General features: G+C 34.8%; 1 protein-coding gene and 1 non-coding gene across 7 annotated transcripts in view; one reads left to right on the plus strand and one right to left on the minus strand.

Moving 5' to 3' along the window:
- Window positions 1-27,783, plus strand: part of CSNK1G3 (casein kinase 1 gamma 3) — a 124,395-nt gene that overhangs the window by 59,098 nt on the left and 37,514 nt on the right. For all 6 annotated transcript variants that reach the window (XM_060093291.1, XM_060093288.1, XM_060093292.1 and 3 more), the window contains exons 5-6: window positions 16,159-16,307; window positions 18,046-18,280. In XM_060093291.1, coding sequence (XP_059949274.1) covers window positions 16,159-16,307; window positions 18,046-18,280 — 384 coding nt within the window. The remainder of the gene's footprint in view (window positions 1-16,158; window positions 16,308-18,045; window positions 18,281-27,783) is intronic.
- On the minus strand, window positions 3,282-3,388 carry LOC132487331 (U6 spliceosomal RNA). Its single transcript, XR_009531613.1, has one exon. It is a non-coding gene; the product is annotated as a U6 spliceosomal RNA (small nuclear RNA).

Consider the following 27,783-nt stretch of genomic DNA (forward strand, 5'->3'; position numbering starts at 1 on the left):
ATGGGGAGAGGTGTTGTCTAATGGGAAATTGAGGTGTTACCAGAAGAAGGAAGATTGGATGCTGGGGAGATGAAAATAAGAGATCTATCTACTTAAGTAGTAAAACTATCATTTGGAAAAATAGGATTGAATACTTTAATTGGATAAGAATGAGTAAGTTAATTTGGAGTTTAGGGAGTCATTGAATTGAATACCATGGTGCACTTACTTTTATTATTATATTCTTTACTTTTTTTAACTTTAAAATTTATGTCAGGGATAGTAATAATAAAGTGGAACATACATCTGTTAGCACTTGAATGCCAAAGGGCTGTTGTGCCCCACGACTCCAGGGACCGCCATTTAGTCTGCATATATAAGGGTGCTCCCCTGTACTCCAGGGCATAGCACTTACATAAATTGAAATATGAGTGTTATTGCTTGAAGGTGTGTGCTATGGTGGCTCTGAAACTCTGACAGGTGTGTGTAGTTTTGAGTGTTTCATGTGAATCATGTGAATTTTAGTCACTTGTTAGTGTTTTTATCAATCACGAATTTTAAAAACATTTTTGAGTACTCGTGAGCTTTATAGAAAAACAAGAGTGTTTAATTGTTTTGAGGAGAGACTGGTGACTTAAAAATTATTTGATTTTGGAATTGCTACTTGAAAGGATTGTATTTTCAGACTGCTCTTAATCACAAGTGGGGCATTCATAGTAATTTACTCTGTAATTCTTTTATGATATTGTAAGTTTCATTTAAGTAGCAACTTGCTTGTTAGTGTTCTCTTTAAAAATAGATATACTGGGCTTCCCTGGTAGTGCAGTGGTTAAGAATTCACCTGCCAGTGCAGGGGACATGGGTTTGAGCCCTGGTCCAGGAAGATGCCACATGCTGCGGAGCAACTAAGCCCGTGCGCCACAACTACTGAGCCTGCTCTCTGGAGCCTGTGCTCCGCAACAAGAGAAGCCACCACAATGAGCAGCCCGCCCAGCACAACAAAGAGTAGCCCCCGCTCTCAACAACTAAAGAAAGCCCGTGCACAGCAATGAAGACCCAATGCAGCCAAAAATAAATAAAATAAATAAATTTTTTTTTTTTTTTTTTTTTTTTTTTGCGATACGCGGGCCTCTCACTGCTGTGGCCTCTCCCCGTTGCGGAGCACAGGCTCCGGACGCGCAGGCTCCGGACGCACAGGCTCAGCGGCCATGGCTCAAGGGCCCAGCCGCTCCGCGGCATATGGGATCCTCCCAGACCGTGGCACGAACCCGTATCCCCTGCATCGGCAGGCGGACTCTCAACCACTTGCGCCACCAGGGAGGCCCAGTGTCTCCTCTTTTGCAGTGCATTTTCTGGTATCTGTTTCATTCCAGAAAAAGCTTCTTCTTTGACTTGAAATTATTTTGAATACATCTTCATTTTTCTTTCATCATACCATATTATATTTATATTTGCTTATGTCTCTCTCCTCCATTAAAATTTGAACTCTTTGAGGGCAGTGAGAATCATCTTTTTATCCTTGAAACTGAGCAGAGTGATTGACAATTGTAGGCCCTTGGTAAATGGTTGAAATGGTAAATTCTTTAATAAGAATAATAGACTGTTTTCTATCATCAGATGTGAAGTTGCAGTACATAATCTCCAATATTTCCTATAGCTTTTTAGCTTTTGTGATCGTATGTTTAAAGTTTGATATATTAGTATTATGTAAAATGATATTATTACATTTTGAGTTTATTCCACTTTTGACAAATAGACATAACCATGTAATTTCAAAAATTTATTTATTTTAATTAATATCATTTGTATCACCCTATGATTAGGTAAATTTAATTTTAGAGATCCAGAAATAGAAGGAAAAAAAGTCAGTGATGAGTAATTTTTAAATGATCAGAAACGATAAACCAAGGGCATATGCAGGTAGTTATTAACTGACTGTACAATTCAGCTGCCTAAAAATAATCACTTTCTAGAGAAGCATAGGTTTTAATTATTAGAATTAATTCAGTTTTTGTTTTATTTACTTGAAAAAAAGTATAGTTGAATTGTTGATATGATACTTCATGAAAATGCATGAGACATAGTTTGCAATGTATGGGGAAAAGTTTTTTGAAGATCTGTGATTCCAAATAATGCTTCTGTGTCTTAAATTATTTCCTTGACATCAGATGGTTTATATAGGCCATATTGACCTAATTTGCAATCATTTATTCCTTGGAATTTCTTTATCAGCTTATACTTCATCACAGAAAGTCAAATAACCTTTTTTTTTTCCTGTCATAAATTACTATTCTTGGAAGATCTCTAACTATGGAAATGATGTTAAATATACTATTTGAGACCATGCATATGTTAAATTGTTAAATAATTTTTTCTCGAGTGGCTTGCCTTTTTTTTTAAATTTATTTTTAACATCTTTATTGGAGTACCATCCACCTCACTACAAATAACTCAGTTTCGTTCCTTTTTATGGCTGAGTAATATTCCATTGTATATATGTGCCACATCTTCTTTATCCATTCATCTGTTGATGGACACTTAGGTTGCTTCCATGTCCTGGCTATTGTAAATAGAGCTGCAATGAACATTTTGGTACATGACTCTTTTTGAATTATGGTTTTCTCAGGGTATATGCCCAGTAGTGGGATTGCTGGGTCGTATGGTAGTTCTATTTTTAGTTTTTTAAGGAACCCCCATACTGTTCTCCATAGTGGCTGTATCAATTTACATTCCCACCAGCAGTGCAAGAGGGTTCCCTTTTCTCCACACCCTCTCCAGCATTTATTGTTTCTAGATTTTTTGATGATGGCCATTCTGACTGGTGTGAGATGATATCTCATTGTAGTTTTGATTTGCATTTCTCTAATGATTAATGATGTTGAGCATTCTTTCATGTGTTTTTTGGCAATCTGTATATTTTATTTGGAGAAATGTCTATTTAGGTCTTCTGCCCATTTTTGGATTGGGTTGTTTGTTTTTTTGATATCGAGCTGCATGAGTTGCTTGTATATTTTGGAGATTAATCCTTTGTCAGTTGCTTCATTTGCAAATATTTTCTTCCATCTGAGGGTTGTCTTTTCGTCTTGTTTATGGTTTCCTTTACTGTGCAAAAGCTTTTAAGTTTCATTAGGTCCCATTTACTTATTTTTGTTTTTATTTCCATTTCTCTAGGAGGTGGGTCAAAAAGGATCTTGCTGTGGTTTATGTCACAGAATGTTCTGCCTATGTTTTCCTCTAAGAGTTTGATGGTGTCTGGCCTTATATTTAGGTCTTTAATCCATTTTGAGTTTATTTTTGTGTATAAAAATATGGAACGCTTCACGAATTTGCATGTCATCCTTGCGCAGGGGCCATGCTTATCTTCTCTGTATCGTTCCAATTTTAGTATATGTGCTGCCGAAGCAAGCATGGCTTGACTTTTTGATGTTGCCTGAACTGTGTAGTTCTAAAGAATAATTTGATAATAGCAGCAGTGGCTGTTTCTAAAATTAACACTTGTCATAGTATTGCCTTCTAAGAATTAGAAAAACTTCTCTTCATTCTTTATACTGACCTTTCTGCCTTCTTGGTTTATGTCTTGTTTATTGGTGTATTTAGCCCTGTCTCCTAGCTAAGTGGGCTTTGGTGGTTCCATATTGTATGAACACTTTATCATACTGTTCACTTTTGAGAAAGGTTGTAGGTAATAGTATAAGCCTTTTAAACTTGGGTATATGCATTAAATAATTTCTAAAATTTATTCATTAAGTTGGCAGATTAGAGTTTCTCTGACCATGTTTTAAGAATTTAAGAAATTCGGGCTTCCCTGGTGGCGCAGTGGTTGAGAGTCTGCCTGCCGATGCAGGGGACATGGGTTCGTGCCCCGGTCTGGGAAGATCCCACATGCCGCGGAGTGGCTGGGCCCGTGAGCCATGGCCGCTGAGCCTGCGTGTCCAGAGTCTGTGCTCCGCAACGGGAGAGGCCACGGCAGTGAGAGGCCTGCATATCGCAAAAAAAAAAAAAAAAAAAAAAAAAAAGAATTTAAGAAATTCTGTTCTTTCTATATATCTTATAAGTGTCTTTTTGAGAAAAAAGAAAGAAAATATTGTCAAAACCATGGAAGTTAAGTGAATAAAATAATTAGAACATTACCTGTTATATTTTGGTATTAACAGAAATAATGAAGAATACTATACAGGTGAGGTGGTGGTTAGTGTAGACTTATTTCAGCCTAAATAACCAACAGTTTATGTAGCAGCTTCTTAGACTTCCTTTTTTCTGTATTAGCTTAAATGCATTTAGAAGACCTCTTAAGTGAATGTAATATTTCTACCTCTTTTTAGAGGCCTTTCTGTATGGGAATTTCTATAAGTTATGCATTGCTAAACTTTTACTAACTTATATGTGAATATGTATATTGGTACTGTTGGATAGAAGTGTACAGAGTTTTTCTGTTAAATTTGTAGTTCATGGAGAACGTGTGTGTTTAATGAATGCTATGCATTATCAATATAAGAAAGAAAGGTTAACCGATAGTGGTTTCAATTTGGTTTATATGGTCCAGGTATTAGGATAGTTTATGTTGTGTGGTAATTATACTATTAATATTTTCAGTGATTAATTAATACACAATAATCTTACATAAAAAACAGACCTTATTTTTGAATAGGGTATAACTAAATGGTGATGAAGGACTTAATTTTCTGAAATACAGCATCATTTTTGTAATTCCCTATGTAATCATAAGTATAAAGCCATGAAAAATAATATGATTTCATGTTTTATTTTTATTTTTGATTTAAATATAAAGAAGCATATTGTGAGAAGAACAGATTTGTAAGCTTGCAGATTGGGGGTAAAAATGGTAAGAGAGAATCCATTTTTTCTTAACTGTTTATGCCTAAAGAGGATAGTAACTGAATAATATATAATATATAATATTTATTCAATATTCCATATATTATAATAAACATTACTTGTTTGTAGGTGATGTTACTTTTTAATGTTCTTTGAAATTAAGACTAATTTTTAAATGTGTAAATAGAATTATCACTGAAAGGACTCTTCTGTTTTACAGTGGGGTGGCTTTTCCTTTTATTTGAGGTTAATTGCTAGAATATTACTAAATGTGGGTGATGTGGTATTTTAATGGAATGACTGTTACCAAGTTTGGAACTGATTGCACCTGTTTGTTCATATCAGGGCTTCCTAATCAGACAGAACAGTAATTCTCAAACTTTTGGGTCTCATGATCCTTTTAGACTACTAAAACTTTTTGAGGATCCCAGAGGGCTTTTGTTATTGTGGGTTATAGGTATTGATATTTATCATATGAGAAATTAAAACAAATATAAAAATATTGCTGTATTCATTTTAAAATAACAACAATAGTATTTTAAAATCACAACTAATGCTATTTTCCAAATTTGAGAAAAGTGGCCTTGTTTTACATGTTGTGCACATCTCGTTAATGTCTGGCTTAATAAAAAAACAATGGATTCTGCCATCAATCCATTGCCATATCACATTCACGTAGCCTCTGGAAAACTTGGCTTTCACTTGTGAGAGAATGAGAGTGAAAAAGGTAAATAACATCTTGGTGTTATAAAAATAATTTTGATGTCACTGCCCTCCTGAAAGAGTCTCATGGACCACCTACTCCTGTCCCTAAGTGTCTCCAGACCGTGTGTTGAGAACTGCTGAGCTAGAAGTATAAGCATTTGTGCTAAAGGTTAAGAATGCCTGAAAGCAAAACTTCCTTGGAAAAGAACGTAGCCTATGTGATAATTCTGTACTTAGTATTTCCAATCAGATTTTAGTTTTTCTTTCTTTTTTTTTTAATGGTCTTAGTTGCAGCACATGGGGTCTTTCGTTGCGGTGTGCAGGCTTCCCTCTAGTTGTGGCGCATGGGCTCCATAGTACATGGGCTCTGTAGTGTGACACTTGGGCTCTCTAACTGTGGTGTACGGGCTTAGTTGCCCCACAGCTTATGGGATCTTTGTTCCCCGACCAGGGATCGACAGTGTCCCCTACGTTGCAAGATGGATCCTTAACCACTGGACCACCAGGGAAGTCCCAGATTTTAGTTTTTCTTGATCAAATCTGTAGAGTTTAAATTTCCTGTTAAGAATGTTAATACTGTTGTTCTAATCCTTCCTACATGAATAATACTGGACCTGAAAATGGAAAGAAACATCATGACAATATTTCTTTTAATAACATGCTTAACTGTTGCCCACCTATAAGGAACTGAAGTACCAAGCAGTATTGACAGTATTAGACCTCCAAGTGTTATTTTGTGACTTTAATTAATTAATGTTGTTTTGTGACTTAAGTGGAATGCTGAAATATAAAATGAAGTGTTAAATTAATTTTGGGAGAGTGATGGTGAGATTGTATTTTCATATAATGTGTGAATTTTGTATTCTTGCCCATTCTTGAGCTTTTCTTGGGAAAAAATATACTTGTCTTGAATATTGGGGATGCTGATAAGCATCACTGAAAATTAGTGATGTTTGAAGCTATCAGACTAACTTTCATCAACTCCATCAATGACTTTTTATAGTAGTCTCAAAAATACTCTTAGGACAATTGGAATTGGGTGGAGTAAAAGTTTATAGTTGAAAATTCACTGGGTGTAAGAACAAATAAAAAAGCTTGCTTTTGCCCATGAGTTGGATTGCATTCGTGCAGTTCAGTAGCCAAAAACTTTGATCAAGAGACACAGCTAGTAACTTAAAACATTCATTGCTCTTTGTTCTCAGCCTTCTTTCTGAGCCTGTCTCTTCTTTCTTGCCCTCTTGTCCTTCACCTCTCCCACTTTCAAAAACTCTCTTTCTTCTGTATCATATTTATATTGATATGGTTTTGTTCGGTGTTTGCTTAGGGTACTCCTCAGCCCCTGTTTGTTAGTTGCAACTTTTCCTAACTCATAACAATTTAATTTGTTTGCTCAGTGTTAGAAAACTGCCCAGACTTGTCCTGGGAAATGAAATTTTAGTTTGGTCTTTACAGTGTTTGCTTTATATTCTTGATTTTAAAAAAAATATGACTCTTGATACTATACTTCAATGATAAAATATGTGTTGAAATACATTAGTAGTTATGTAAGAAGTTTTTGCATTCATTGACTCATAAAACAGTATGTATCTCGAAGAGTCAGAGTGAAATCGTCTTTTTTTTCACCACAGATCTGTGCTGAGTCATGTTTTAAGGTAAAATTATGTTGTGTGATAAAGCTGAGGTATTTTTATTCTGATTGGAGACTAAATGTCTGTTTAATTGACTCAGTGAAATGTAATGCTGTTTATGGAATTTAGCCATGTTGGGTAAGGTAGAGATAGATGTTTTTGAGACACTTTGAAACCATTAAAGAAAGGAAGTTTTGGAGAAAATTGAAGCAGTTCTCATTTGTCCCTTTATTGATCTTTTTCTTGGTGTTATTTTAGAAACCCAAAGTTATATTATGTGTATAGCTTTATTGAATGTACATGTTAGGTACACAGTAATTCTCTCAACAGTGAGTTGGCTTATATGAAATAGAGCAGAGCAGATTTACTTATGCTTACCTCTCTTCAACTCTGAGAAATTCTGTGTGAATAATTATGAATTTTGAGCTATGCTTAATAGGTAAGTTTGAAAGGAGGAGACTTGAAGGTTGGGTAAAAGGAAAAGTTGGCAATTTGGATAACAGAACTGTGGTAGAAAAATTTGAAATGCAGCCTTAGAAAAGCTCAAACAGTAAGGTAGAGTAAATCTGAGCCTTAGAATGGATCCATTTCTTCTGTTAAGGACGTATGGTAGGAAGGGAGAGGAAGCCAAAATTATTTTATAAGGTGACAGAGTCTGAATAGTACACAGTTGACCTTTGAACAATGTGGGTTTGAACAGTGTGGGTCCACTTATACATGGATTTTTTTCAATAGTAAATACTACAGTACTATACAATATAAGGTTGGTTGAATCCAAGGATCTGGAACCTCAGACACGGAGGAACTGAAATATGTATATAGAGGGCTGACTATAAGTTATACATGGATTTTTGACTGCATGGAGTGTCAGTGCCCCTAACTCCTGTGTTTTTCAAGGGTCAACTCTACTTTGCTTAATTCCGAGTAGATCCAAAATGAAGTTAATAGTTAAGAGTAGAAGTAAGGCTCTGTAACTTTAAATATTAGGGAGAGTGTTTGAGAAATACTTGCTCAGTTATAGTTAATACTTGGACTAAATATATGTGGTCTAAATCTTTTTCCAATTCAAGTTTTTCTTTGTAGTCCCAGAATAATATTTTTAAGTTATGTAAGTTTCAGGTGTGCAGCATTATAATTTGACATCTGTACAGGCGTACCTTGTTTCATTGTGCTTTGCTTTATTGTGCTTCACATTTTTTTTTTTTTAACAAATTGAAAGTTTGTGGCAACCCTACAGTGAGCAAATCTTCGATACCATTTTTCCAACAGCATCTGCTCACACCTTGTCTCTGTGTCACATTTTGGTAATCTTCACAGTATTTCAAACTTTTCCATTATTATTACATTTGTTATGGTGATCTGTGATCAGTGATCTTTGATGTTACTACTATGCCTCACTGAAGGGTCAGATGATGGTTAGCATTTTTAGCCATAAAGTGTTTTTAAGGTATGTACATGGTATTTTTAGGCAATGCTACTGTACACTTAATAGACTACAGTATAGTGTAAACATAACTTTGTATGCACCAGGAAACCAAAAAATTCATCTGACTTTATTTTGGTATTCCCTTTATTGTGGTGGTCTGGAACTGAACCCAAAATATTTCCTAAATAAGCCTGTAGACAGTACAAAGTGATCATCAGCACATTTCTAGTTACCATCCATCACCATACAGCTGACCCCCTTTACCCATTTCACCCATTCCACCCAACTCCCTTTCCCTTTGGTAAACACTAATCTGATCTCTGTATCTATGAGTTTGTTTTTATTTTATTTTGTTTGTTCATTTGTTTTTTTACGTTCCACACATGAGTGAAATTTTACGGTATTTGTCTTTCTTAACTTATGTCACTTAACATAAAACTTTCAGGGTCCATCCATGTTGCCGCAAATGGCAGGATTGGATTTAATTCTTTTTTTGTGGTGGAGTAGTTTTCCTTTGTGTATATGTACCACATTTTCTTTATCCATTCATGCACCCATGGACACTTAGGTTATTTCTATATGTTGGCCGTTGTAAATAATGCTGCAATAAACGTAGGGGTTCATATATCTTTTCAAATTGTCTTTGTGTTCTTCAGATAATACCTAGAAGTAGAATAGCTGGGTCAGATGGTAGTTCTATTCTTAATTTTTGGAGGAATCTCTATACTGTTTTCCATGGTGGCTGCACCAATTTTCAGTCCCACCAACAGTGTACAAGGGTTTCCTTTTCTCCACATCTTCTCTAATATTTATAATTTTTTTCTTTTTGCTAATAGCCATTTTGACAGATGTGAGGTGATCTCTCATTGTGGTTTTGATTTGCATTTCCCTCATAATTAGTGATGTTGAACATCTTTTTATGTACCTTTTGGCCATCTGTATGTCTTCTTTAGAAAAATGTCTATTCATTAAAAACTGTCCATTTTTTAATCAGCTTGTTTGTTTTTGAGTTGTATGGGATCTTTATGTATTTTGGATAATAATCCCTTATTGGATTTACAAATATCTTCTCCCATTCAGTAGCTTGCCTTTTCGTTTTGATGATGGTTTCCTTCACTGTGCAGAAACTTTTTAGTTTGATGTAGTCCCATTTGTTCATTTTTGCTTTTGTTTCCCTTGCTTTTGGAATTAGATCCACAAAAATATCTCTAAGACGCATATAAATGAAGTTACCTCCTATGTTTTCTTCTAGGAGTCTTATGGTTTCAGGTCTTACATTCAAGTCTTTAATCCATTTTGAGTTAATTTTTGTGCGTGGTGTGAGATAGTGGTCTAGTTTGATTCTTTTGGCTGTAGCTGTCCAGTTTTCCCAGCACCATTTATTGAAGAGACTGTTCTTTCTCCATGTATGTTCTTTGCTCCTATGTTGTCAATTAATTGCCCATATATTTGTGGTTTTATTTCTGGACTCTCAGTTCTGTTCTATTGATCTGTGTGTCTGTTTTTGTGTGAGTTCCATACTGTTTTGATTACTGCAGCTTTGTAGTGTACAGTTTACCCTTGAACATTATGGAGGTTAGGGTTGCCACTCTCTATGCAGTTGCAAATTCATGTATAACTTATAGTTGGCCCTTGGTATACACAGTTCCTCCATATCCATGGTTCTGCATCCTTGGATTAAACCAACCTCGGATTCTGTAGTACTCTATCTAGTGTTTATTATTGAAAAAAGTCTGTGGGTAAGTGCATTTTAAGCATGTGCTGTTTAAAGGTTTGCTGTAGTTTGAAATCAGGGAACATGATAACCTCCAGCTTTGTTCTTCTTTCTCAAGATTGTTTTGGCTATTTGGTGTCTTTTGTGGTTCCATACAAATTTTAAGATTGTTTCAGTCATGTGAAATACGCCTTTGGAATTTTGATAGGAATTGCATTGAATCTATAGATTGCTTTGGGTAGTATAGGCATTCTAACAATATAAATTCTTTCAGTCCATAAGCATGAAATATCTTTCCATTCATTTGTGTCTTCTTTGATTTCTTTCATCAGTGTCTTAAAGTTTTCAGTGTATAGGTCTTTCACCTCCTTGGTTAAATTTATTGCTAGGTATTTTATTCTTTTTTATGTAGTGGTAAATAGGATTTCCTTAATTTCTGTTTCTGATAGTTCATTCTTAGTGTATAGAAAAACCACAGACTTCAGTATATTGATTTTGTATCCTGTGACTTTACTGAATTCATTTATTTGTTTGAACACGTTTTATTTGTGGCATCATTAGAACTTTGTATATATAGTATCATGTCATCTGCAAATAGTGACAGTTTTACTTCTTTCTTTCTGATTTGTATCACTTTTATTAATTTTTCTTGCCTAATTGCTATGGCTAGGATTTCCAGTACTGTGTTGAATAGAAGTGGTGAGAGTGGGTATCCGTCTCTTATTCCTGATCATCATTGAGTATGATGTTGGCTGTGGCTTTGTCATATATGGCCTTTATGAGGTTGAGGTATGTTCACTCCATACCCACTTGGTTGAGAATTTTTATCATAAATGGATGTTGAATTTTGTCAAATGCTTTTTCTGCATCTATTGAGATGATCATGTGATTTTTATCCTTTATTTTGTTAATATATGGTATCATGTTGATTGATTTGCAGATGTTGAACATGCTTGCATCCTTGGAATAAATTCCACTTGATCATGGTGTGTGATTCTTTTAATGTATTGCTTGATTTGGTTTGCTCATATTTTGTTGAGGGTTTTTGCATCTTTGTTCATCAAGGATATTGGCCTGTAATTTTCTTTTATGGTGTCCTTGTCTGGTTTTGGTATCAGGGTAATGCTGGCTTCATAAGATGTGTTTGGAAGGTTTTCTTCCTCTTTAATTTTTTGGAAGAGTTTGAGAAGGAGTTTGACAAGGATTGGTATTCTATGAATGTTTTGTATAATTTGCCAGTGAAGCGATCTGATCCTAGACTTCCGTTTGTTGGGAGCTTTTGATTACAGTTTCAGTCTCCTTTAGTAATTGTTCTATTCAACTTTTCTATTTCTTCATGATTCAGTCTTGGAAGCTTGGATGTTTCTAGGAAATTTCCATTTTTTCTAGGTTGTCTAATTTGTTGGCATAGAATTGTTCATAGTAGTCCCTTATGATATTTTGTATTTCTGTGGTATCAGTTGTAATTTCTCCTCTTTCATTCTGATTTTATTTGTTTGAGTCCCCTCTTTTTCTTTTTTTTGGGGGTTAGTCTAGCTAACGATTTATCAATTTTGGTTATCTTTTCAAAGAACTAGCTCTTAGTTTCATTGATCCTTTCTGTTGTTTTTTAAATGTCTGTTTCATTTATTTCCACTCAGATCTTTATTATTTCCTTTCTTCGAATGTGGAGCTTTATTTATTCTTTTTATGTTTCCTTTATGTGTAAATTTAGATTATTTATTTTGGATTTTTCTCGTTTCTTGAGGTAGACCCATATTGCTACGGTCTTTCTTCTTTGAACTGCTTTTGCTGCATCTCATGGATTTTGGTGCATTGTATCTCTGCTTTCATTTGTCTCTAGGTATTTTTTTGATTTCTTTAGTGACCTATTGGTTGTTTGGTAGCATGTTGTTTAATTTCCACATTTCTGTGGTTTTTAGTATTTTCTTTTTGTGATTGATATTTAGTTTCATAGTATTGTGGCCAGAGAATATGCTTGATATGATTTCAGCCTTTCTGAATTTATATTGAGACTTTTTTTGTGACCTAATGTATGATCTATCCTGGAGAATGTTTCATGTGCACTTGAGAAGAATGTATATTTTGGTGCTTTTGGATGGAATGTTCTATATGTTAAGTCCGTGTGATCTAATGTGTGATTTAAGTTTGATGTTTTCTTTTTGATTTTTTTTCTGGATGATCTATCAATTGATGTAAGTAGGGTGTTAAAGTCCTCTGCTATTATTGTTTTGCTTTCAATTTCTCCTTTTAAGTCTGTTAATATTTGTGTTGTATATCTTAGTGCTCCTCTACTGGATGCATATGCATTTATAAATGTTATATCTTCTTGCTGGATTGACACCTTTATCATTATGTTTGCCCTTCGTTGTCTTTTAATATAGTCTTTGTTTTAAAGTCTGTTTTGTTTGATATGAGCATAGCTACTCCAGCTTTCTTTTTATTTACATTTGCATTGAAATTTTTTCCATTCCTTCACTTTCAGTCTGTGTGAGTCCTTTCTCCTGAAGTAAGTCTTGTGTAGGCAGCATATAGATGGATCTGCTTTTTTTTTTTTTTAATTCAAACAGTCCCTCAACTGTCTTTTTCTTGGCTATTTTAGACCATTTGAAGTAGTTATTGATAAGTATGTACTTATCATTTTGTTAATTGTTTTCTTGTTGTTTTTGTAGTTCCTCTCTGTTCCTTTCTTCTCTTTCCCTCTTCCTTTGTGTTTTGGTGGTTTTCTTCAGTGTTATATTTAAATTTCTTTCCATTTTCTTTTGTGTATTTACTATAAGTTTTTTTCCCTGTGGTTACTGTGAGGTTCATATATAACATCCTATGTAAATAGTAGCCTCTTTTAAGCTGGTAGCAAATTAAATTTGAACACGTTCCAAAGCTTTATCTTTTTACTACTCCAGCCCCCTGCCCCAATGTTTTATACTTTTGATGACACATTTTACCTCTTTATTTTATGCATTCCTTAACTAACTATTGGAATTTAATTTGTTTACTACTTCTTGTCTTTAAACCAGCATGTTTGCTTTATAAGTGATTGATGCACTACCTTTATTATATATTTATCTTTTCCAGAAAGATTTTTTACTTGCATATGTTTTCTTATTATTAATTAGTGCTTTTTCTTTTCAGCTTAAGAAATCTCTTAAATATTTCTTGTAGGGCCAGTTTTGTGGTGACGAACTCCTTTAAGCTTTTGTTTATCTGGGAAACTCTTGATCTGTTCTTCAATTCTGAATGATAAATTTGCTAGGTGGAGAATTCTTTGTTGGGAGTTTTTTCCTTTTAGCACTTTGAATAGGTTATGCCACTCACTACTGGCCTGTAAAGTTTCTGCTGAAAAATCTGCTGATAGTCTTATGGAGTTTACTTTGTATGTAACAAGTTGGTTTTCTCTCGCTGCTTTTAGGATCCTCTCTTTATCCTTAACTTATACCATTTTAATTATAATGTGTCTTGGTGTATGTCTATTTGGGTTAACCTTTTTTGAAGCTCTCTGGGATTCCTGGACTTGGATATTTGTTTCCTTCCCCAGATTAAAGAAATTTTTGGCCATATTTCTTCAGATAGTTTTTTTGGCCCCCTTTTCTCTCTTCTTCTTCTGGGATCCATATAATGCAAATGTTATTTTGCTTGATGCTGTCTCAATGGTTTCTTAAATTAATTTCACTTTTTAAAATTCTCCTTTTCATTTTGCTTCTCTGTCTGGATGAGTTCAGTTGTTTTGTCTTGCAGCTCACTGATGCATTCTTTTACTTCATCCAGTCTACTGTTGAACTCCTCTAGTCTGTTTTTCAGTTGAGTTATAACCTCTTTGGTACTTTCCTATATTTCAGTCCCGTTGAAGCTCTCACTGTGTTTATCCATTCTCCTCCTGAGTTCGGTGAACATCTTTATGACCAAGAAGCAACAAACTAAAGAGTGGAAATGGGTTATTAAGAGATTGCTAAATTAAGAGCATAAAAGTTAGCACTTTCAGTGGAATAGAGGGGGGGAAAGCATTGTAGACATACTTTTTTAAAAACTTAGTAGCTGAGAGCTATTGGTAAGTCTTAATTGCATCTCTAGGCTCTTGATGTATATAGCATACTAAAATCAGTATTTCAGAGTTGAATAAATGTTAGAGTCTGTCATCCACTATTTCTAAGCGTTTTATCTGTTTTTACTTATAATGGGGGTAGATATGACTCAAATATGATATGAGTGGCTCTAGTAAGAGTGGCTCATGCTGAGATAATGATTCTCAGTGGCAGGGGGAAGTGTGTTTGTGTGTGGTGTGGTGTGGGACAGGGTGGTGATGTGTACACATGGGGTGTATGAGAATCTCTATTTTTGGGAAGGGGACCATGTATGCAATTTGAACTTGTCTCCTTCCTTCCCCTACCCCTATCATGATTATATTGTCTTAACTTCCTATCTTCAGCTATTCTGCTGCCTTTCTCATACTCACATTTTAGAAAAACTGGTCTTATCTAAACTACTAATATAGATAAACTGAAGTCTGCTTGAGAGGTTGAATAGTTAGTATTAAGCCAAACTAAGAACCTAGTTATCCTGGCTTCTAGTTCAATGTTTTGTTTTGCCCATACAATAATTATTATGCAAAATGATAAACAACAGAGTGAAATTATGTTTTCCATACTCTTTATTTTAAAAAGGATGGGAAGGTTTTAGTATATTTTAGAAAGTTTTTTTCCTTTCTAAAATCATTACACAAAACAAAACAAAAAATACTCGTAAGTAAAACTGAGACATTTAAGATGGAAGTTGTTCATTTCCTCATAACGAATAAATAGATACAATGTTAAGATAAAATGATCCCCTATTATATGTTATTTTATTGGGAATCTGTTAGTTCTAAAAATAAAATACAGGTGATTTCTGTGTATTTAGACTTTATATTTGGAGTTTGTATTATTTTGTGTTGTTGCATAATGATTTATTTAGTAATTAGTGACATAGAATAAGAGACTTTATTATCTCCCAATTTCTACTGGTCATGAGTCCAGGCATAGCTTAGCTTTGTCCTTTGTTGAGGGTCTTTCCAGGCTTAAATCAAGGTGTAAGCTTGGACTGCAATCTTTTCTGAGCCTCTGAGTCCTTTTCCAAGCTCACTGGTTATTTCTAGAATTCAGTTCCTCATGGCTGTGTGATGAGGCTCTCAGTTCCTAGGGCCTGCCCACCATTTCTTGGCATGTGGCCCTCTTCCACAACATAGTAGTTTGTGTCTTTAAGGTCAACAGGAGAACTGCTCTGCTGCTTTGATTATCTCTGACTTCTAGACTTGCTTTTTAAACATCTTACCTGATTAAGTCATGCCCAACAGAATAATCTCCCTTTTGATTAATTTAACCTCCACTAACAGGGATCTTAATTTTGTTACCTTTGCCATATAACATAATCTAATGACAAGAGTGAAATCTGGGAATCTTGCCCACACTTGGGGGGAAAGGATTATATGGGTTGTGTACACCAGAGGATGGAAATCTTGGGGGTTGAACTTAACATTATGCCTACCACAGGGTTATGAAAGAGTGCAGTAACTCCTTTGTTCAATAAAAATAAGATCTTTCCTATGTGCCAAGCATTTCTGTAGGCCATGGAAATACAAGGCTCAAGGGCACAGTTCCTTTCTATAGTGAGGTTGGTGGAGACCAACAATGAAGCACTGTTTATAATGTAGTTCAGTAATGCAGGTTCAGTAGAAGTGTAACCAGGCTACTCTGTGAACATGAAGGAGAAGGTATAGGGAGGGACGAGGCTGGGTCAGGAGAAGTTTATTGTTTGTATGGAAAAAATTAAAATACTGCGGCAGTTCTTGAAGCTACAACGTTATTAAAAAATTGTTTATTGTTATTCTTTTCCTCCAGATGGTATACCTCAAGTTTACTATTTTGGCCCTTGTGGGAAATACAACGCTATGGTGCTGGAACTGCTGGGACCTAGTTTGGAAGATTTGTTTGATTTGTGTGACAGAACATTTTCTCTTAAAACGGTTCTCATGATAGCTATCCAACTGGTAAGTAAAGCAGGATGTTTTGAAACTGTTTGAACAATTGTGTGGTTCGTTTGGTCACTAATTTGCACTGAAAGTTTAAAATTTTGTGACATTATCTTCCACAGCATTTGACCTAATTAAAATATGTCTGCTTTTCATATCATTGTCCTTTTAGGATGACTGTAACTTAAAATAACTGAATCAGGTGTATTTTATTTGTATGAAAAAATTAATATCTTACTACTTTAAGGTCAGAATGCTCAGTTTGAGAATTAAGTTGTTTCCAGCACTCTTTTCATGTCGAAAATGAATACTTAGAGAAGAGAACCTTCAGAAACATGGGTTTTTAATCTTGGTAATAAATTAAAATGGCCTAGAAAAAGAAGAAACAAACTAATGAGAAAGTCTTAAAAATCATTTAAATTTCAGGGAGCCTATGGGGAAATAACTTAAGAGGATAATTTTAAGGCAGTTTTGAAATAAATGCCAGTAAGTATATGCTGCAGAAGTCTTAAAATTGTTTTTATCTGTTGACTCATTACTTCTACAGATTTATCCAATGGAAGTATTCAGATGTACTTAAAGCTTGTTGTGCAAAGACGTCTATAATAAAGTGGGAAACAACCCGAATGCACAGAAATAACAGTGTTAGTTGGATAAATTATTAATAGCCATAAAATAATATGCAGCCACTAAGAAGTGTATATTAAAAGAATGTTTCGGTCTTCCCTGGTGGAGCAGTGGTTGAGAGTCCGCCTGCCGATGCAGGGGACACGGGTTTGTGCCCCGGTCTGGGAAGATCCCACATGCTGTGGAGCGGCTAGGCCCGTGAGCCATGGCCGCTGAGCCTGCGCGTCCGGAGCCTGTGCTCCGCAACGGGAGAGGCCACAACAGTGAGAGGCCTGCGTACCACAAAAAAAAAAAAAAGAATGTTTCATGACCTGGAAAATGCTCATAATATATTGTTAATGAGAAGTATAGGTCATAGAATAGTATATGTTATATGATCCAAAATTTGTTAACAAACTAAAATGGCTTGAGTGACTGTGTTCACTTACATTGTATTGTCAACCATGAATATCATTAAATGAAGCACTTTTATTATTTGTAATATTCTGTTTTCTGACAGTTTATACAATAAACATTATTTGAGAATGTGTAAAGCAATGAATAAAAATGTATTATATTATTATTAGAGTTGTATTCCAAAGTTTTCTAGTCTCAAGATCTTTTTAAATGTTTAATACCTAAGGAAAAAGTAAACAAGTTATAAAAAAGATAACAAAGGGCTCTGTTAATTCTTTTTATTTAACAGTTTAGACTCTTTTTCTTTAGTGTAATTATAAAACTTACTCCATTATTGAACAGATAAGGAAGAATAAATTGCAACTTTGTGAATATATCTGTTTATATTTTTGAGTTCAAGATTTTGTGTTAGTAAAGCTTTTTAATTCTATAAGGTAGCATCATCTGAAAGTGTTGATTGAATCAGGCTTCCTGATAAGAAAGGAATTCATAAAATTCAAGCACTTTTCTTTATAAGTGACCAAAATAGTAAAAAGCAAAGGTATTTAATCATAATTGGACATATATTTAAGAAACTATAGAGTGATATCATGTTTCTTTTAAAGGGTTGAAACAATTTCTGATTTTTTCTTCTTAATGTTGTTTTCATTGTAAAAATTGTCTTGCCTCTATCATACTATTTTATGCTAGTCAAAGCCTAAAATAAAATGTATCTTTTTTTTTTTGAATCAAGATTTCTCGCATGGAGTACGTCCATTCAAAGAACTTGATATACAGAGATGTGAAGCCTGAGAACTTCTTAATAGGACGACCAGGAAACAAAACCCAGCAAGTTATTCATATTATAGATTTTGGTTTGGCAAAGGAATATATTGATCCAGAGACAAAGAAACACATACCATACAGAGAACATAAGAGCCTTACAGGAACAGCTAGATATATGAGCATAAACACACATTTAGGAAAAGGTATGTGTACCTTTTGTAAGTATGGAAGTTTGAACTCAGTACGCTAATAGTGTGGGGTTTTATTTGTTATTATGGTTCAGTTTTTGCAGGTTACAATCGCTTCTGTTGTAATTTTTATTTATCACATCTAACGAGTTTACTTTCATTTACATTTAATAAGTCTTTTAAAGTAAGTTGCTTTAAAATAAGTGAATGACAGATATCCTTATATTCACTATATCTTTTTTATTTTACTTGAAATATTCAACTTTGATACACTTAGGGTGATCCATTTGATTATTTCTTTTAAGGAATATGAGAGAATACTTAATTTTAACTGCATTTAATGTGTGTAAAGGTTGTTGATTGAGACTATAACTCTTTGATACAGCTGTCAAGGGAGGTAGCCACCTGCCTAATACATTGTATACTGAGAATACATATCTTACAGGTACTCTTTACTTTGTACTAGCTATTATTTAACCATTTTAAGAGGCTTCCTTATTTGTAAAAAGGGTAGAATATCAACTGCACAGGGTTTCTTATAGCTTTTTTTTTCCCTGGTCCAGGATCCAATCCAGGATCACGTATTTCACCTAATCGTCCTATCTCTTTAGTTTCCTTTCATCTGGGACAGTTCCTTGCCTTTCTATGGTTCATGAACTTAATATTTTTGTAGAGAACGGTTTGTTTTGTAGCATGTCCTGTGTTTGAAGCTGTCTCATATTTCTTCATGATTATATTTGGGTATCCAGTTTTAGCACAAGTATCATAGAAGTGATGTGTTCTCAGTGCACCATGTCAGAAGGCACATGTTGCTTGGTTCCAAGTAGCTTTGATCACTTGCTTAGGGTAGTGACTGCTAAGTTTCTCCACTTAAAAGTTTCTTATTTTCCCTTTGTAGTTAGAAAATATTTTCTAAGTCAGTTTTTGAGATTATGTAAATATGTTGTTTCTCATCAAAGTTTTACCCACTAGATTTAATATCAATTGATGATTTTCTAACTCCATCATTCCTTATGAATTTACTAGTTTCATTCTAGTCTAGGCAAAAGCTTTCCATTCTTCCCTTATTTATTGACTTACATCATTATGGACTCATGGACTCATGGATTCTTAACTGGGTGTATTATAGTCCATTACTATCATTATTTATATCATTATTTATTTTGATGCTCAGATCGTCCCAGATTTGGCTACTGGTTGCTCTGTCAAGCTGGTTTGGCTGTTCCTTTGGCATGTTCTCATGATTCTTGGAAAACTTCTTTCTTGTCTTGTGCAACAAGTTGTTCCAGGCTCATCTTATAGTTTCTGGCTCTAGCACAGATACAACATTTTTCTAAGAAGCCCTGGTTCCTTTTATTGGATAATGGTATGTAGAAACCAAGATTTTGGAACACTAGGTTTATTTATTGCTCCTAGTATGTTATTGTTTCTAAGGCCTTTCTGTAGCAGAACTAGGAAATGTGTATATGTCTGTGTGTGAATATACACATATATACTCATTTGTGTGTATATACAACACACATTTATGTACATGTACAAATATGCCTACACATGTGTATGCATTTATACACATGTTAATATCTATTAAAAACTATGAGTTTATACTGATACTTCTAATTTCAGTCTAACAGCACAAAGTAGGATTCCCTCCTTTTCATATTTGTAATTCCCTTCCCTTTTCTATATTTATATCTTCCTTTGTCAACATTGAGAAATCTGGCTACCACTACTCTAGTATATTTACTCATTTTTAGAAGCCTAGGATACTCAGAATGTAGTTTCAGAATTGGTAACTGATAACACTGTGTTAATGTAAGCTTACTAGAATTGTGATATTTGTAATTCTTATTTTATTGAAGAGTCCTTTTTAAAATTGACTCAAGTAGGACTTCCCTGGCGGTGCAGTGGTTAGGAATCCACCTGCCAATGCAGGGGACACAGGTTCAAGCCCTGGTCTGGGAAGATCCCACATGCCGCGGAGCAACTAAGCCCGTGCACCACAGCTACTGAGCCTGCGCTCTAGAGCCCGCAAGCCACAACTACTGAGCCTGCATACCACAACCACTGAAGCCCATGCACCTAGAGCCCATGCTCCGCAACAAGGGAAGCCACTGCAGTGAGAAGCCCGTGCACCACAATGAAGAGTAGCCCTCGCTTGCCACAACTAGAGAAAGCCTGTGTACAGCAACAAAGACCCAACACAGCCAAAAAAAAAGACTCAAGTAAAATATACATTGAGTAAAGTACACAACGTTTGAGTGTATAACTTATATGAGTATTAATAAATGTATACAGCTATATAACCCACAAGTCTACCAAGATTTAGAACACTATTCACTCCTTAGACTTCCCTCTTGCTGTTCCTCAGTGTCTACAAAAGCAACTGTTGATCTGATTTCTATCACCATAGGTTAGTTTTGCTTACTCTAATTCTTATAAATGAAATCATATGACTTCTTTTGTTCAGTCTAATATGTAGGAGATTCATCTAAGTTGATTAGGGTTTGTTCCTGTGCAACGGAGTAGTATTCCATTGCATAAATATGAATATACCACAAATTGTTTATCCATCCTAACGTTGATGAACATTTTGATTATTAACTGTATTTTGCTATTATGAATAAAACTGCTATGGCATCCTTGCAGATCTTCCAGCACACATATGTTTTCAGTTCTTTTGGGTAAATGCCTAAGATTGGAATTGTTGGGTCATATTGTAGGTACTGACTTTATAGGAACCTGTCAGTCATTTCCCCAAAACATTCATACCATTTTCTGTTTCTACCAGCAGTGAATGAGAGTTCTGTTTGTTTCACATTCTTGACAACATTTGGTGTTGTTGGTCTTTTTCATTCTAGCCATTCTGGTGAATTTGTGTAGTGGTATTGTATTTTACTGTGACTAATGATTGTGAGCACTTTTCATGTGTTTATTGACCACTTGTATGTCTTCTTTTGTGTTGTGTACATCATTTTATTGTTGATGTGTAGGAATTCTTTATATATTCTGATATAAGTCCTTTGGCAAATACAAGCTCTGTGGACATTGTCTTCTAGTCTGTGGCTTGTCTAGTCATTTTCCTAGTGTTGACAATTGATGAGCAAAAGTTGTAAATATTTATGAAGTCTAATTTATCAAATTTTTCTTTTATGATTACTACTTTTTAAATCCTAAGAAATCTTTACCCCTTGTAATGAGAACATTTTTGTGTTTTCTTCTGCCATCTAGAATTCATTTTTTGTATGGTGTGAGATAGGGATTGAGATATTCTTTTTATGATATCATATTCTTTCCCATCAAATTACTTTTGTGTGTTTCTAAAAAAATCAGTTCTAGGTTGTGTTTACAATAGGTTATTCCTAAGTCTTAAATCATGGTCAGTTTTTATATCACAGGAAGTCTAATAACTTAATTTTCTGCTTTTAGATTCTAAATCTAACATCTCACTTACAAGGGAGAATAGACAGGAATGTAAACTGATCAGTACTTATCCACTGTCACTGCTCAGATGTACCTTACAATACAATCACAATTTGTCCAGAACCTTAGAAGTCATCTAATCCAACCTGTAACTCCTAGTCTTAGCTTCTTCTCTAACCATTCTCCCCAGACCTATCTGCTGCCCACTGTGTTTCCATGCTTCTGCATCTCAATCAGAACTAAATAGCACTTGGCATCTTCCCCTGACGGCTTACCTGATAGTAGGCTCATGGTATTTTTTCAGGTGTTTGACATACATGAAAATGTAGGTTTGCCTTTCTTTAAGAAAAGTCAGTAGTAGTTACATTTCAGGTGGCATTTGAGCAAGTACTTTTCAATAGCAAACTTTCCTGATAGATTTAAAATATGATTGGGTAGATATACAACTTTCAGGATTGTCTCTTCAGTTAAAACCAGGCACATCTGTGTTTATATGAACAGTGTCTGTGAGAAATTTTCATTTCATGGTAGTTGTTAAGACTGTTTTATAACAACTAACAAAGGTTCACCACCATTTTATTGTGAGCCATGAAGTCACGACTTCCTTCTGGCCTGGTGTTCTTTATCTGAACAATGGTAAATGTAACAGCATTCTATTTGTAGAAAGGGCAAAATAAGTCTGATATGTTTGTCCTTGTTAGGAAAAGCCTTCAGAGCTTGGGAAATGGCATTTAACTATTGTAATAATCTCTTTTTACTCTTCTTTCAGGAAGAAAACAAAAAATTATTTCTTTGGCAAGTACTGCAAAGAACAAAAGTTTTAATCCTTACTTTCTCTCATTTGTAAAAGCCCTGCTTCTCAGTTTTGATGTAGAACTTGGGAGTAGATGGGTAAAAATAGAAAATTTATTTGACAGATTACGTGATTTCCTTTTTTTTAAAATTAAGAGTAAACTAATGTAGAGTGAGTTTGAGTGCTGAAGAGTTAAAGTATTCTGTAAGTTTGAGATGGCTGTGAACATGGAATATTTAGTGGTGTTTTGAGTTTAGAGCGCTTGGCTTTGTGAAGAGTCAGGAAGAGATTAAGAAAAAAGAACAGTGAAAACATGACCTTTTAGTGCTGATTTTAATTTGTGTATATATAATTTCTTCCTTTCCTGCTTCACCTGAACTTTGGTTGTTACTTTTAAAGCCTTCTTATTCATTCATTCACTCTTGTGCATTCAAGGACTTCCTACTCACATGAACTTTTCAAAATAGAGAATTTGGTCAGAGGAACATTTGTGCAGGTTTATATGTATTTTTCCTTTGTGGAGATGGACACTGTATCAGATTCCAAAAGGAAAGAGTTGTCCCTTAACATAATAATATGGAGGAATAGTGTAAAATCACATTGAATTTAGCATCTTTATTCCTGTGGTGTGTGTCTATTGATCTTAATTAGGTGATTTCTGTTCAGAAGGCAGATGTAGTGATTCATTTGTACACCTTTCATATACCTCCTGAAGTCACTTATCAAGATGAAATCTCAATAAAGCTGCATGTGACAGATGTGGATTTCCTTGGTCTGCTTTAATGGAAGCATTCTTTAGTACTGTCAGGTTGAATTGTTATTTAATTGTGTCTCATCAAGTATCTTCTTTTTAATATCTTTTTAAAGGCTATTTTTTTTTGTCAAGTGCTTTAAACCTCATTTTATAATCTTCCTTTGGATTACTTTTTTTTCTTTTATGTCTTAATTGAAGTGATTTGAAATTAAGTAAATAAGAGAAATGTATTTCTCTTTAGTAAGAGTCTTGAAATAAAATGGTCTTTTATTTTTAAATATTATTGAGTATTCATGAATAAAAAGACTAGGATTTGAGGAATAAGTTGCCAGTTGCTTTGTAAGTGTTAAGAAAAATCTGTGTTCCATAGAAAAATGATATTTCAAGCCCCTAAGTGGTAAGCTTTCAGAGTGGGAGAGAAGTAATCACAGAATTATGGTGTTACAAAAATGCCTTCTTTCTGTGCTATCATTCTGTGATGTGTTTCATATAATTTCCAGCTAATTGCTCCAATCCTGAGGCCTACTCTTTAAGCCTCCCAAACAGCTTTTTAACAGTTTAAAAACATGTATTTACATTTTATGATTACATTTTAACAGTTTAAAAATGTATTACACAATTCCTTGCTTTTTGAAACAAAGTATGATAAACCTAATTGATGTTTTCTTGATATTTCAGTGTCATAATTTTTGTACGATTACTATTATATAGTGATACCTTCAAGGTCATTTGGAGAATGTTAGTATATATATTTTTTAAAGTTTAGAGAAAATGCATTTGAATAGTAGTGTGTTTTTAAGAATAACATTATTTTTAGAGCTGTTTTAAATTCACAGCAAAATTAGGCAGAAGGTACAGAGGTTTCTCTTTTACCCCTGTCCCCACCCGTGCTCACTATCATACTATCACGCCAGAGTGGTACATTTGTTATAATTGATGAACCTACACTGACACATCATTATTGCCTAGAGTCCATAGTTTACTTTAACGTTCACTCTTGGTGTTGTATATTATCTGGGTTTGGACAAATTTATAATGACATGTATTTACCATTATAGTGTCCTACAGAGTAGTTTCACTTTCTAAGCGTCCTCTATGCTTCACCTTATCCCTCCCTCTCTCCAGCCCCGGACAACCACTAGTCTTTTTCCTGTCTCCATAGTTCTGCCTTTTCCAGATGCCATATAGTTGGAATCATACAGTATGTAGCCTTTTCAGATTGGCTTCTTTCACTTAGTAATATGCAGTGAAGTTTCCTCCATGTTTTTTAATTGCTTGATAGCTCATTTCTTTTAGTGCTGAGTAATATTCCATTGTCTGGAGATAACACAGATTATTTATCCATTCACCTACTGAAGGACCTCTTCATTGCTTCCGAGTTTTGGCAATTATGACTAAAGCTGCTATAAACAACCTTGTGTAGTTTTTGTATAAACATAAGTTTTCAACTCCTTTGTGTAAATACCAAGGAGCTCTGTTGCTGGATCATGTGGTATGAGTGTGTTTAGTTTTGTAAGAAGCCCCCAAATTGTCTTCCAAAATGCTATACCATTTTGCATTCCCACTACCAATGAATGAGAATTCTTGTTGCTCAACATTCTCACCAACATTTGGTATTGTTAGTGTTCTGGATTTATACCATTCTAATAGGTGTGTAGTGTTACCTCATTTTAATTTGAATTTCCTGATGACCTATGATATGGAGCATCTTTTCATATGCTTATTTGTCATCTGCATATCTTCTTTGGTGAGGTGTCTGTTAAGGTCTTTGGCCCATTTTAATCAATTTGTTTGTTTTCTTATTGTTGAATTTTAAGAGTTCTTTGTCTATTTTGGATAACAGTTTTTTATGAGATGTGTCTTTTGCAAATATATTCTCCCAGCCTGTGGCTTATCTTTTTATTCTCTCGATGGTGTCTTTTGCAGAGTGGAAGTTTTAATGAAGTCCAACTCATCGATTATTTCTTTCATGTATTGTGCTTATGGTATTATATCTAAAAAATCATTGCCAAACCCCGGGTCATCTAGATTTTCTCCTATGTTATCTTCTAGGAACTTTGTAATTTTGTGTTTTACGTTCAGGTGTCTTATCCATTTTGGTTAATTTTTGAATGGTGAATGGTGTAAGTTCTGTGTCTAGATTCATTTTTTTACATGTGGATGCTTAGTTGTTTTAGCACCATTTGTTAAAAAGACTTATCTTTGCTCCCTTGTATTGCCTTTGCTTCTTTGTCAGAGATCAGCTGACTATATTTATGTGGGTCTATTTCTGGGCTCTCTATTCTGTTAATTGATCTATTTGTCTGTTCCTTAGCCAACACCATACTATCTTGAGTGCTGTAGCTTTACAGTAAGTCTTGAAGTAGTGTATTTTTTAACAGATTTTTTTCCATTCAACTGTATTTTTGCTTACTTTTTGTTATTACTGCTGGCAGCACTTTCTCATCTTTTGATTTGCTTCTTCTGACCTGATAGCCAAACTTACCAGAATTATATCTAAGCTAAGAGAACTAGATATCAAGAGGACTTCTTGAGGAATCAGATGAATGCATGTTCTGAGTTCCATTGCTCAGAAATGTATTTTTTCTTTCTGAGTTCTTGATATTGCTAGATTAGGTATCTAGATTATTGGGTTATTGCTACAAATTGTCTTGCATGATAGTGCTTTTTTCTTTTGGGTTTGTGTTCTCACTTCTAAAAAACTCAAATTATGTCATTTTGAAAAATGTAAATGAGCTCAGTGAATCTTGTGGAAAAGTTGATTTTTTTTTCTTTTGTGAGGTGCCAAGGAGATGTACCTTTTAACATTTTAGAAGGAAATATAAAGTGAGAGTTCTATTTGCTTATAGTAATTTTTGTTTTTATTGTTTTGGTTACATATAAATAATGATTTAAACCTTCTTCAGTGAGAATTTTTGTTGTTCAACTCTCTTGTCATGCCTGCTTTTATTTAGTTAACTGACATGTCTTTTGGCCTCATTTTTTTTTTTTTTTTTTGCAGGGAAATGCAGTAGTAAATTTATTTTTGCTAGTATACACATGTATATTAGAAAGTTTCCTACTTTTAAGTGAGGCTTTTGATTTTTTGGGGGGCGGAGAGGTAAATTTCAGCTCATTTAAAACAGAATATTTTTCTGTTGTTGAAAATTGATTAGAAATACAGTTGAAACGGGAACAGTGCTAGGTAGATGAGGAATAAAATCAGTTTTAAAAAGAAAAATAATGTTGAGATGCAAGAGTAGAAGTTTTAAATAGAAAAGGATTGCAGAGGTTTGTAATAAACATTTGATTAATTGATTGGTTCTACCTTGTTTTCTGAAATGAAAAGAAGTCCAGATATGTGGCCTGAAATCCTGCATAGTTTTGAGCTAGTCATAAGCATTCTGAGCCTTAGTTTCTTTATTGGGTTATTACTGACACTTTGAGTATAGCTACAGTGGTGTTTTTTTTTTTTTAATCCTCAGCCCCAGTCAAGCCTTCAGATGACTGGAGCTCCATCTTTTTTTTTTTTTTTTTTTTTTTTTTGCGGTACGCGGGCCTCTCACTGTTGTGGCCTCTCCCGTTGCGGAGCACAGGCTCCGAATGCGCAGGCTCAGCGGCCATGGCTCACAGGCGCAGCTGCTCCGCGGCATGTGGGATCTTCCCGGATCGGGTCACGAACCTGTGTCCCGTGCATCGGCAGGCGGACTCTCAACCAGTGCACCACCAGGGAAGCCCAGGAGTTCCATCTTTTAAAAAAATTTTTTTTTAATTATTTTTTTTACAATGGTGTGTAAGTTTCTGCTTTATAACAAAATGAATCAGCTATACATATACATATATCCTCATATGCCCTCCCTCTTGCATCTCACTCCCACCGTCCCTATCCCACTCCTCTAAGTGGTCACAAAGCACCGAGCTGATCTCCCTGTGCTATGCGGCTATTTCACACTAGCTATCAGTTCTACATTTGATAGTGTACACATGTCCATGCCACTCTCTCACTTCGTCCCAGCTTGCCCTTCCCCCTCCCCGTGTCCTCAAGTCCATTCTCTAGTAGGTCTGTGTCTTTATTCCTGTCCTGACCCTGGGTTCTTCATGACCACTTTTTTTTCTTTTTTTTTTCAGATTCCATACATATGTGTAAGCATATGGAATTTGTTTTTCTCTTTCGACTTACTTCACTCTGTATGACAGAGTCTAGGTCCATCCACCTCACTACAAATAACTCAATTTGGTTTCTTTTTATGGCTGAGTAATATTCCAGTGTATATATGTGCCACATCTTCTTTATCCATTCATCTGTCGATGGACACTTAGGTTGCTTCCATGTCCTGGCTATTGTAAATAGAGCTGCAGTGAATATTTTGTACATGACTCTTTTTGAATTATGGTTTTCTCAGGGTATACGTCCAGTAGTGGGATTGCTGGGTCATATGGTAGTTCTATTTTTAGTTTTTTAAGGAACCTCCATACTGTTCTCTGTAGTGGCTGTATCAATTTACATTCCCACCAACAGTGCAAGAGTGTTCCCTTTTCTCCACACCCTCTCCAGCATTGATTGTAGATTTT

This window comes from Mesoplodon densirostris, chromosome 3 (genome assembly GCF_025265405.1).
Source record: "Mesoplodon densirostris isolate mMesDen1 chromosome 3, mMesDen1 primary haplotype, whole genome shotgun sequence".
NCBI classification, from domain to species: domain Eukaryota; kingdom Metazoa; phylum Chordata; class Mammalia; order Artiodactyla; family Ziphiidae; genus Mesoplodon; species Mesoplodon densirostris.